The sequence below is a fragment of the Emydura macquarii genome, unplaced genomic scaffold (genome assembly GCF_026122565.2).
Source record: "Emydura macquarii macquarii isolate MOO-44397 ecotype Brisbane River unplaced genomic scaffold, CSIRO-AGI_Emac_v2 contig_3534, whole genome shotgun sequence".
Lineage (NCBI taxonomy): Eukaryota > Metazoa > Chordata > Testudines > Chelidae > Emydura > Emydura macquarii.
In genome coordinates this window covers 570144-582985 of record NW_027133671.1, presented here as the reverse complement: position 1 = coordinate 582985, position 12842 = coordinate 570144, and the positions used below count along the sequence as shown (strand labels likewise).

The 12842-nt window shown below is 47.0% G+C and overlaps 1 protein-coding gene across 4 annotated transcripts in view; it reads right to left on the bottom strand.

Annotated features, from left to right (window-relative positions):
- Positions 1–12842, bottom strand: part of PACS2 (phosphofurin acidic cluster sorting protein 2) — a 141341-nt gene that overhangs the window by 49966 nt on the left and 78533 nt on the right. For all 4 annotated transcript variants that reach the window (XM_067536357.1, XM_067536358.1, XM_067536359.1 and 1 more), the window contains 7 exons: positions 12429–12519; positions 10903–10977; positions 10462–10580; positions 8864–8999; positions 7679–7783; positions 5349–5455; positions 1627–1781 (listed from right to left, as the gene is read on the bottom strand). In XM_067536357.1, coding sequence (XP_067392458.1) covers positions 1627–1781; positions 5349–5455; positions 7679–7783; positions 8864–8999; positions 10462–10580; positions 10903–10977; positions 12429–12519 — 788 coding nt within the window. The remainder of the gene's footprint in view (positions 1–1626; positions 1782–5348; positions 5456–7678; positions 7784–8863; positions 9000–10461; positions 10581–10902; positions 10978–12428; positions 12520–12842) is intronic.

Here is a 12842-nt window from a genome sequence, read left to right as displayed (position 1 = left end):
ATTTGCGTGGGACCAGAAAACTGTTTCCAACCCAACTATACTTAATTCATCCTCACAGCCCTCCTTCAGTGATGATGGCATTTGGAATGTGTCTGGCAGGATCAGGCTCTTCTGCATTTATTCACAGAAGTTTCCTTCAATGGCACATTTGATCCTGATGAAAGATTTTCTGTTTATTGAGATGAACACTAATCATTCTATCGTGTTACCTTAACTCTTGACTATGGCTGGATTCCACTTGAGAAGAATTATTTGCTTTCATTACTTCAGAATATTCAATTGCTTGACTCCTACACCACCTCTTTTAGAATGCCAAGTCAGATAAATTGATACATTGATGTTTGCTATTCAGTGATCACTGGTTTTAGCTCTGATCAGTAGCTTTCACACTCACTACAGTTAAAATGGAAAACAACCACTTTGTGAATTCAAAACTAAGATTGCAGCTAGTCAGCTTTATATAGAGCTATGTTATCAGGTGCCCTGCCCACTTCCCAGAAACTCCTAAATTATCACAAGCCAAGGCCCCAACAACTCAACTCTACCCTTGCTTACACATCCAATGACATTTGATTCAATCCACTAGCCAAGCCTCTCTACAATCACCTCTGAGTCCACCCATTCCTCTTCTCCAGGCTTCTAGACAGTTCTAACACATTCACCAACATAAGAACCTTGATCTTCTCATCAGTAATGTTTCTGAAGTTTTTCATTCATAGTCTGAAAGTTTAGATGCTATTAAAATTAGGCTGACTCAAATATGTGATCATGTGAGCCAGAACAGTCTAGGAGTTGAAAGAATGGAGAGAAATTCTCCTGAAAACAAGCTGCCCTGAGCTAAAAAAATTGTCGTGCAAAATCCCATATGTAATTGAATGCAGAAGAGCCTGGGTAAGAAATGGGGAGGGAAGAGGAGAGGTTGGGGAAGTCATTCAGACAGAGAGGAAGGAGGGAGATAGAAAGTTAGAAGGAATAGCCAAAAATTTTTCCATCTCAGTTTACCTTTTAGCAGGTTGAGAGCCCATTTTGGCTCTTTGTAGTTTCCTTCTCTGGCATTTAAATATGTAACAACAGTTTAAAGGCACCTCCTGTTAACTGAGTATTAACCATGCTCTGAGTTCAACAGCCTCTTGGTTACTTTCTAGGAACATCTTGTGCTGGCGCCTCAGAGTCCAGAATACAGTCGTTACTTCAAACATCACGAGCACTGTAGCAGATTTACCATAGCATTCATGTACAGGATGGCTAGCAGAATAGTCACAGAAGTTCATTTTACAATTAAATTAAAAGTCCACTGCAAGAGGATTAATATTGTAACATAGCACTGTCTTGGGAGAGCGCAGTCCAATCCTCTGCTTTTAGTATGAAATATTACTGGCTGTTTCCCAACAATAGTTTCAATAGGAGTCAGCATCAGGAATGCAAAGATGAAATTCACTAATGTGACAGGAAGGTAATGTAATATTAAACACTATCACAATGCAACATTTGTCTCATTTAATGACCAGCAAGAATGTGGCCTTTGGAACGCACCCTATCCAAGACTTCCTTAAAGGCAATTCCTGAGAGGGCACATTTGATTTAAGTCATTGATCTTTTCTGTAAGGAAAATAGTAACTTATTTACCTAGTGGGATGATCAAAAACCTCATGTAGCTGAGCCAGTCGGGGGTTTTGTGAGACAGCTGTTCTACAAAGAGCCTCAACACAGCACTGAGGTAATTCTGGGCTCCAGCCACTGCAATTTTAATTGGGTTTGGAGGCTGAGAATTGCAGTTACAGCTAGACAAAGAAAAGAGGAACAGGTTTATAATTTGTCTTCTAAATAACTATGTTAGAGTAAGTCAGAAAGACTGCTTGATACAATCTCGTTAACAGCTGCCAAACAGAAAAGAGCTATTCTAACACGTAGGACAATCTTACACTGAGCAGCATCTTAAAACATATCAATGAAATGTAACATTTGCTTCAGAAATATGGACTTTCAATTACTCTCCTTACTCTCTCCCACCCTCAAGCCTGTTTCAAGCTATGAAAGCCTCTATATGGCTTTTAAGTTTAGGGTTCAACTATCGTTATCAATCGCACTGGGGAAAATGCACACAAGGCACTCTCTGCATGCACTGCTACCTTTACTGACTTAAGGTATGTCTACACTGCAATAAAACACCTGCACCTGGCCTGTGTCAGCCAACTCAGCCTCATGGGGTTCAGGCTGAGGGGCTCCAGAATTGCACCGAAGACGTTTAGGCTCAGGTCGGAGGCTGGGCTCTGGGATGCCACTCTCCAGCACATCCCAAATTTTGACACTGCAATTTCATAGACCCACAGCCAGAGTCAGCTGACACAGGACAGCCATAGGTGCTTTATTACTGTGTAGACAGACCCTTTCCCTCACATTTTTACAGACTATTTAAAAAAATCTTCCCCTTAGTCTCCTTTGTAAGCCTTCTAAAGATTTCCTTCATTGGGTATGAAGCCTAGAATCAGAGACTTGTTATATGCAACAAATTTCATTGATAATGAGGTAAAGTTGACTGTATGCAGAGAATTACCCACCAATATTTGGTCTTATCTCTTCACTCATGGTGCAACAATTTCCCCACACTCTGGATTATAAAGGTTAGTGTTTTCCTGCGTGTTTTCTCTAAAACCAAGCCCCTTCAGAGCTGGAATCAAGGATGCCTTGATGCTGGAGAGCTAGTGCAATAGTAGTGGCTCTATAGGGACTGGCCTTGAGATCTTAGACACACGGACTAACCATCACCTCCAGTGCTTTGATGTTCAGTTTGCATACGAATGGGGCAAGAGACTTATTTTGATGGGTGGCCCCTACAGGTTAATGGAACCCAAGGGCTCCATGAAGATACTGTTCCACAGAGACAGCTCTCTCAAGGGTTGGTAAGACTCGATCCTAGTCGTGTCTTCCAAGGGCAGCAGCTTGGCATCCCCTTCCATGGCTTGGTCCCCACAGATCACCTGCTTTACAAGTGATTTGAAAGAAATGAAGGGACGACTGCTAGAGTCCTGGTGGCAGACTTCTCAGGCTGAAGCTAATCAACTGTGCTATAAAGATTTCACTCATTAGGCGATGACTGTGCAGGAGGCAAAGAACCATTTCTGTGCCTCCATAAGATCCCAGACACGCTGGTTTAGAACTGTAGCTGGCTTGGTTAAGCCAAATTGCCGGCATGCTCCGAGATCCCTCCCAGCACCAGATTACGGCTCAGGTTCTAAAGATTGCACCTAGGGCCCCAGCTTCTGGAGTCTGCGATTACACCAGAATCTAAGTTCACTTAGAAAAATGAGGTTCCAGCCCTCAGGGTTAGAGTAATCTGAAAATAAGAACCGTGTGGTGCTTGAGTCTGCAGGAAGCCTGAAACAATAGCTCTGGGAGGTGTGTTTTGTCCTGTTAATCTCAATGAGGGTGTTACCACCGAGACCCGCTGCTCAGGTGGATCCTCCCAACCCCACCCCAGCAGAGAGCTGCAGGTGTGTGAGGAGAAGAGTGCAGCCAAGCACGCCAACCTGAGTGAGCACCGAAGGGACCACCACCTTCTGCTACCCCCTCCTCTCGGGGGAACAAATATCCTTGCTGCCACACTTGGGGGAACATGGAGGCCCTGTGATGCTGCCCCACCTCTCTGGAAGGGGCCCCCACTACCCCAAAAGGGGGAAGAAACCGTCCCTTGATGCTAACCTGGCTTGTTCCTGTTCGAGAGCCAATACGCTGTTTTGGAGCAAGGTTGCAGAAGCAACTGTGGTGAGACAGTTCTCACTATGGGCGTGCTTTGGATCGCCTAAATCAGGGGTGGGGAACGTCCGGCCCGCAGCGGGACGTATACGGCCCACGTAATGATTTGGTTCGGCCCACAGTGGGCCGTATAAGGCCCACGAAATCATTTATTCTGGACCTGGCGGCGGGGGGAATTCGGCGGCGGCGCGGTTTCACAGCAGCAGCGGGGTTCCGTGGGGGGTGGGGGGGGAGGGGGCTGTGCCCGCCACCGAACCCCGGCCGCCAAAACCCTTGCCGCCGTTTGTCTCTTTTCGGCAGCGGGGGGACTTCAGTGGCGGGCACTGCCCCCGCCCCCCACGGAACTCCGCCACCGCCGTGAAACCGCGCCGCCGCTGAATTCTCCCCCACCGCCAGGGCCACCATCAGGCCCTTGACATAAAAAAGGTTCCCCACCCCTGGCCTAGATCCTTGTCAGTCAGGGCACGGACCTGGCTTTGACAGATGCTGGACCAACTGAGGGGGTTTGATGATGAAGCTCAAGTGTCCAGGCTGACTGTGTTAGATCTGTCAGCTACCTTCGCTATCGATCAGGAGGTGTTGACTAGCCTGCAGATCCTAGCGGGAGCAGATGGAGCTGCTTCCAGGGGCTGCAATCTTTTCTCTGATTGACTGTGTCAACAGCCCTGCTTCCCTCAGAGCTCCGTCTTGTCACCCTCTTACTGGCCAACTCTGTGGAGATCATGAAGAGAAGTGGGGAAACAGCCAGAGGAGACAGCAGAGCCAGCAGCCCCGCAGACAGGCTGTTCATCCTCCACCGGGGATCCAAGTTCCAAGGCTGAGCATGGTACAAGATCCCCAGTTTCTTCTAGTCAATCATTACAAGATGGCCAAGGTGGCTTTTTCCCAACAGGCCAGTGATCTGCTACCTGTTCCATCAGGTGTGGGCCTTGCTACTATTATCCGGCCTCTCTCATCTTGGGATTAGATCACTTCAGCTTTTGGGCAGATTTCAGACCATGTAGAATTCAACATGGACTCTGCAGAACCTTGCAAACCACTTATCCCTGGGTTATCTGTCACTGGCCAGGAACATAAGTGTGCTGGGATTTGCATTGGCAGCCTATGAGCTTCTGCATGGACCTTGGATTTTACAGGTCACAACTTACACCATAAACACTCCCTGACAGATACCTGTCCCCCTTTCCATCAGAACACCACAGTTGGGCATCAGTGGAGGTACTTCTGCTAGAACACCTCAGTTTCAGAGATGGCTTCTGGAAGTACATATTCCCCACGGTGCACTAGGCTCTGGGAATTGCTTCTCTTCCTTGATCCAAAATAGCCTGTGTCTGTTGACCCTTAGGGCTTGGTGTAAAGACCATCTACTTGCTACGGCTTTAGGCAATGGATGAGATTTAGATGGTGTGGTGTATTTCTTGATTACATCAATTACTAGAGGGAAAACTCATTCCAGTTTTTTGCTGCATAGGCTCTCTCGTCTGTCCTGTGCACATATGGTTATTTTAAGTCATTAGGTTGTCTGGAGCTGGGGAATAGGCATCTCATTGTACTTAAATTGAAATAATTTAACAGTAAATAAAATGTGAACTCACTATCTCTGTATCCTGGAGACAATCGTGCTGAAAGCCGCCTGCACGTCAGCAGAAGAACACGTACAGACTACAGGGAGGGTATGTTTTTGCAAGACATCTGAGAGAAACTGGGAAGACAATATAACATGTTAAAAAGCTCTGCCAAAGAGACATCATTTTACCCAAGGCTTTTGACCGGAAACACACCTATACGTTTTGCCCTGCCGGAGTATTTTCAGACAGATGTGCCCATCTCCTGGAATTAGAAGCTGCATTCCATGCTGCCTTTGCTATGACACCTCTTCAAGGAGCAAAAGCTTAAATAGCAGCCCTTCCAAGGTACGTCAACACTGCAGTCAGAAGCACGACGGCAGCTTGGGTAGGTATACTCGTGGTAGCTTTAATCTAGCTAGCACGGTTACAAATAGCAGGGAAGATGCAGTGGCAGAGATCAAGAGGGTGCTAGCAACACAAGTATGTACCCAAGGTTCCAGGACAGGTACATACATACTGCCAGGAGCTGGGCCACAATGTCTTCACTGATATTTTTAGCCATGCTAGCTAGATTAAAGCTAGTCCCCAGCTCCAGACACCTGCCTGAGCTGCAGTCACACCTTCAAATGCAGTGTAGGCAAATCCTAAGAGTAAAACGTGAGGCTTATTGGCTGGCACTGTGACAGCACTCCCAGGACATACGGATGTGTCTGAAACAGATTGCACCAGGTGTTTCATTACAGCTTCCGGAGCATAGGGGAATGGTGGGAATCCAGGAAGTGGAACGTCAGGGCAAGTCTCAACCGACTCCCCAGGACTTTTTTTTTTTTTTTTTTTTTTTAATAATTATTAATAGTTCACTTCAGGGGTTTCTGCATACAACATGAGCTGATTTGCTTTCTTGCTACAGAAGCATAACCAGAGTGGCCTCTCTCCCCCGCTCCGCACAAAGGCTGCTGTTGATTAAAATAAGATCTGTTACAGACCAAACCACTGCAATTACAATTCCAGAAACAATTTAAAAGGGATGAGGGCTGGGCAAGTGTGATATCCTCCTTCTCAGACCCTGGAAGCAAGCTACAGGACACTTCTGAACTGTACCCTGACACGCACGCAGCATGTTTCCCTTGACAGAGACAGACTCCACACCAAGCAGAACTGCCTTCTGCTTCCAAGTCCAAAGGAAACACTCCACATTGCCTTCCCTGCCACAGATGATGCAAAGCCTCTTTACAACCTTATGTTTCCCTCACCAACACTGCACGCTTAGACTGGGCACATCAGCTCTACTGGCTAATGGTGAGACTCTGTCTACTACCCTGTTCTCCCTCACCCCATTCTCCTGCTGAACCATCTGCCCCTCAGTCCTCACACCTGGTTCACCCCATCCACCTCCTCCATTCTGACCCACACAAAGCGCCAAGCACCACTGGGAAAAGTCCTGTGGCCAAATACATTACTCCATTCACCTGACGCTAAGCTATTTTTGATTCTCCCTACTTCCTGCAGAATCAGGATCTAAAAATCACACAGACCAAGAATTTCACCTTCAGTAAGGCTAACAAAAGCCTGGTCCTTGTACCCCCTTCTCCACACTGGGCCATTCTAAGTGCTGTAGAGAAGTTCTAGGAATTATAACTCAGAGTATCAGGCCCTTTCGATGCTTATTTTTTAAACTTGCCTCGTTTGGTGAGAAAGGAGTGCAACTTTATCTGAAAAAGGCAAACAAGCCTTATCTCCTGGATGTAGAAATCTCTCCTTGACCTACTCCTCACGTCCCCCAGGCACATTCCCTGCCTCACTCAGCGCTGCCTCCTATGCTATTTCTGTAGCAACCAAAGATGTGGTCCTTTGCTCCACCACTCCATTACAGAGGCAGAGGAGTTCCTGTGCACATGCACTGCAGGACATCCCTTTTCTCCCACCCCCCCAGATAAAGTCAGCCAAGTATCCCCATCTCAATGCATTTTGACAGTTTCCTTCCAAGTGTTGATTAAACTGAGAGAAAAAAAAATGATCAGCCATTTCCAACGAGCAAGGGAAAATGTATTTTATTGACCCAGGAGAATGTCACCTTAACAGGAAAGGTGTGTGTTTGGGGAAGGGTCATGGTTAAGAACTGCCCTGAAGTGTAACAATTCTCTGTAAAAATAAGATCCCACCTACAGGCCCATGAGTCACTTGTGGCCACAATTCCTAGATGCTATTAAACCCATTTACTCGATAGAGCAAAGCAACCTCAAATGTTCCTTCCTTTTACGCAAGCTAAAAATCCTATCCTTCCTTCCCTACATAGAGGGCAACAGAGGCTGCCTGAAGGGAAACCTAGGGTTCAGCATCCCTTCTCCTGCACTTACCTGGCCTTGCCAGTCCGAAGTATTGACAAGAATAATATTTTCTGGTAGCTGGTCATCAGAAATCAAGATGTGATTCAACTGATCGTACACTGTTTTCCTTGGGATCTGCAAATATTTAAAAACCCCAGATAATGGAACAGTGGGGAAAAACAGACCACAGATCTGGCCAGCAGCGTTATTTTTATGCCCTGTATGAAAGACTATGTTCTATTTCACCACTTCCAAGAGCCCTGTGTTTTACAGAAGCTGGGAGCTCTCGTGCATGAGGAGGCAGAGACTCAGTGGCATTTCCAAAGCACATATTCCACCAACTATTGAATTAGCTGGGCTTTGTTTTGTCAGGGATGATAAAAAGAGTTCACAAACAATAAAGTCACTTTATATCAGTCAATATTAACTAATAAAAGACTGGGGGGGAGGGCGCTATATTTTCAAAATAATGGGCCACAATTACCATTTTTAATGGGTCCGATATTACCAAACTTGGTGCTAGTAAGAGTCCCAGGATACAGAGTAGGGACTTTGCTAGAAACATTCCACATTGGGTACATCTACAGTGCAAAACAACCTGCGGCAATGAATCTCAGAGTCCAGGTCAACTGGCTCTGGCTTACAGGGCTAAAAATAGCAGTGTGGACATTACCCTCAGGATGGAGTCCGGTCCCTGAAGCCCAGCAACAGGGTGGGTCTCAGAATGTCCACACTGGTATTTTCAGCCCTGTACTGGGAGACCGAGTCAGCTGAGCCAGGTTCTGAGCACTTGCTGTGGCATTTTTTGGTTTTGGTTTTTCCCTTGCAGTGTGGACGTACCCTTTGTTTTTTCACACTGGATCATCTTCGGGAACCCCTCTGTTTCAGACTAGTCATTTCCTGGGGGTAGTGTTAAGAGATCATCATTTATTTCTTTTTGCTGCAGATTTGCCCCACAGAATTTTTCAGTTTCATCCTAATGGATATAAAGCAACAAACTAACCAAAAGCTGAAAGAATGAACACAAAATGTGAGATCAGCTGAGAAAGACTCAACTGAGAAAGACTCAGCCCATCTTGTCGTGATGGAGCCACGTGTAAGGAAATGTACAACCCTTGCCTTCCGAGGCGACACGGCTGGCGGAAAGAGTCATGGGAGACATTTTGGGGGAGGACGCACAGTGGAAAGCTGTGAAGGGGATGGAGCTCATCTCACTTGCAGGTGGTGCCTGGTGTCTGGAGAGCGCTCGTTGTCCAGGCTGTTCGCCCTCTCATTCTGCGGCCTTGCTGGTTGCCTTTCCTTCAGTGACGTGCTTCTCCCCCGGCGACCAGTCTGCTTCCCTTCCGACCTGCTAAATTGTAACGGTTACATGGTCACTGCTCACTCAGGGCAGCTGACGCTGCTTGCCAGAAGGGTTTTCCCAAGCTGCAGCAAAGGGATTCTCTGCATGGTGTGCTCAGGTCGCAGACTTACTGAGAGCCCAGGCAGCCTCCTGCCCCTCCATAGCTCACACTCCTGAGCCTGCCCCCCCCCAAAAAGGAACATCGAGCACTTTGCTTGAGGAAGACTAATCAGAACTTTTTACTGTGCGTGAGTTTAGCACTGGTGAATGTCTTTGCATTAGCAGTCCTGGACCCTGCGGTCCCAGTCATTACAGTAAGTGAAGTAGCAATTGAAACTTCCTCCACATTGCCCTGCCAGCACGCATCACCCAACATGGAGAGCCCATCACCTCTCATGGGCAGAGGTCAGATTCTCCATGGCTTATTCAATTCTTGGCCTCTTTCCTGAGAATACCAACCAGGACCCAAATTAGTGCCTATTCATTTTAATTTATCAACGGGACTTTTCAAACTAAGCTGCAAAATCAAGAACATTCCATCATTAAATAATGGCAGTTAAAGGACCATGTCCTCCCCAAGAAATTGTCCCATGAAGCAAATTATATCTGTCTGCTAGGAGCTGGAGTGAGATCCAGCACCTCATTACCCATAGATCCAATGGTTGTCAACGCTACAAGCCAATGTGAACTGGTAAGTGATAGTGTCCACCTCCAAGAGCAGTTCATAAAGAATATGATCTCGCAACTGGATGGTCATGTTCTTCAGAAAAGACCAATGATTTTGGCTGTCCAATTTGACACCCGTTAAAGGGACCTGATTTTTAGAACATGATTCAATTTGACGTTCCACTCAATGTGCAGTCCCTCCTCTCCCTTGATCCCAGGCATCCTGCAGGTTGGAGTCAGGTCACAGAGAAGTGCACCTCCAGCTTTTCCCCCATCCACACCCACCCGGATGTACCCTCCAGGAGCCAAGTTCCAGCCAGCTACCATCCTAGCTAAGGAAGCGTGGAAGGGGACCAACACCAATCTCGCAGATGGAGCCTCAGCTGAGGAAATGAGACCCTTGTTCCAGGGGCTGAACACAGGTTCATGGCACTGAGAGACCCACAGTCGCAGATTATGTAGATGATTACCCTGGGTTTGGCTTGGAATGACGTACTCTTTCCATGACAGGATAACTCAGAGTTTCACATGGACCAAAAGGATATCCCAGTGGCTAAGGAGCTAGTGGGGGACTTTGCAGACCTGGGTTCAATGCCCAGCTCTGGCACAGACTTTCTGTGAGATTTTGAGCACGTCACCTAGTCTGTGCCTCAGCTCCCTGTCCGTAATGCAGGGACAGTAGTACTGCCTCCCTCACGGGGGGCTGTGAGGCGCTCAGATACTATATGATGGGCAGCAGGTAAGTGATGCACTATATAAAAGATGAAGAGCTTCCATACCACCGTAGCCAGTTCTTGATTGTTACCTGGTGGAAGGAATAATGAGAGACTCGGTCTTGGTGATTTTTCCACTTGGTGGGAGCTTCTCAATGAACACATCCAGTGTGGAGAGCTCTGCTTCTTGAGCGTCTTGCTGGTCAGGCTCCTACAAACACAAATAGTGACATGAAGAGCCATATAAATCCTCTGCCCTCCTTGGCTGCCAGCAGATACTGCCAGCTCCGTCCACATGAGCTGCTCAAGACAAAAGCTTTCGTCATGCGATAAAATCACCAGGAATGGACATACACTGAATCCCCAGCCAGACCATCTCAAGGAGTTAGCTAGAGAGTGATGCGGGTGGCGCTGGATCTGCAAGGAGGCTACACCCCTTTGGGATTTGCCATGATGACGTGGACAAAGTCCACACAGCATATGACTGACCGTGAATAATGGATGAATGTTGCCAAATGAGTTTTTAAACGTACATAAGACACAGCGTCAGAGATGCTGTCGCCTGGATGTTTGCTTCCAAGGCTCTTCGTCTTTTCAGGCACTTCTATCTGTTTGGCAAGAGAAAGCAGTCAAAGCTTGGCACACTAGAGCACGCAGCACCCCATATAGATGTGCACTTTACATCTCACTATTTCCAAGCCTGATTTCACAACAAAGGGTCACTACGCCATAGTTACGGGAGGGCACTACCTTACCAGCCCCAGGCTAACGTATGCAGAAACTGCACCGCCCTTAGGTCTTCCATTTAAAAACTGAAATGTTTCACTGAAAACCTCTGTCACTTAGGAAGCTATAACAGAAGATGGCCTGACAAGCTGCTGTCAGGGAAACCCCCTTTTCGCAGAGATCCAACCCCCACAAGACCCTTAGAAGTGGTTTTGAGATCTCAGTAATACTGCCTGGGATTAAATATTAACTGACACCAAGGGCGCAACACCACACAGCAGCCTGCCTCAAATACCCTCGGGCGAAAACACTTCACCCCTGCGCTGTACCAGCCTCACTGGCCATCTGATCGTTTCTGGGTCAAATTTCAGTCTTATTCTGAATCTAGGTGGTCCTGAATGGACAGGGACCTGATTCTGCAAGAGATGGAGTCACAGGTGAGGCAAAAGCACACACGGTCCACAGTGATGCTGCTGCTTGGGAGACCCAGGACAGGGGCTGGGGGGAAGAGTGTCGGCTGCATCAAGACCCTTCTTATGGAGCTTCTTGTCAAAGGAAAGCAAACAGAGTCCAAGCCTGACTGTTCACTTCAAAATCCAAGACACCATCTGCACAACAGCACCTCGTCCCAAAAATGGTTTCCTTTAAGCAGTACACCCCTCCACTCCATTCCTGCCTATAAACAAAGCCGTACGGCATATACACTAGAGATCACCTCTGCGCTCCTGCCCTGAATATGGAGACCACAGGAAAGCGTGTTGCATTTGGGATGGCACCAGCCCCTTCCCATAGATGACTCAGGTGCCCCCCAAGAGGGCACAGGTAGGGTGGGGCTGCCCCAATGGGCACTACTATCTGATGTTTTAAACTGTGTTCCACTTGTAGTAAAGATACATGCATGCAATGCTCAAGCAGTCAAAGATCCTACATGGAACATTTCCTACTCTGGTTCTTACAGAATGTGGAACTGAACATAGATTTGTTTAGTAAATCTTTAACAGCATAAATAGGCAAAACGTGCAGTCCAAGTTAACACCACAGGAAACAAACTTCTGCATCTCTACTTTTTAAAATCTAACCAGGTTTTTCTAAGCATTGCATTCATGTCTCACTCACCAGCGCTGTAGAATTAGATAGAAAGGAAGGAGCTGATACCTGCTTGTATCAATTACAGCTCAGCACAAACATCAAGGCTGAACACATTCAACTACAAGGCAGGTTAATAGTGTCTGGCCGGTGTGAATTCATTTCAGATGAAACATTACTACTTGGCTGGGGAGAGCAAACCTTGCTGTAGCTATGTCATCCACAGATAAATAACCCCATGACTTACAGGACTTGATGGCTCTCTTTGGCTTCTGACACTGTGGATGCTACCAATTTCTGTCTGAGAGCTGGAGTGCGACAGGCCTTCAAAGTAAGGTCTAAGAGAAGACAGACAGAAGATATGGTCATCTGCTGTGAAAGACACCAACAGCCACTACTCCCACACTTCTAAATTGAAGACAGACAGATATCCAGAGGGTTTAATTTGCCCACATTAGTTCACCTGAGATTTGTTAGCAGCTCCCATTTGTGTCAGTGGGAAAACAGACAGGAGGGTCTGATGGTTCAAGCACAGGAACAGGAGTTGAGAGATACGGGTTCTTCTAGCTCTGCCAGTGCAGGCAGGTCCCTTACCTCTAAGTTTACCACTCTGTAAAAGCAGAGTTTTTATGTGCCTACCTCACAGGGCTGGTCTCAGGAT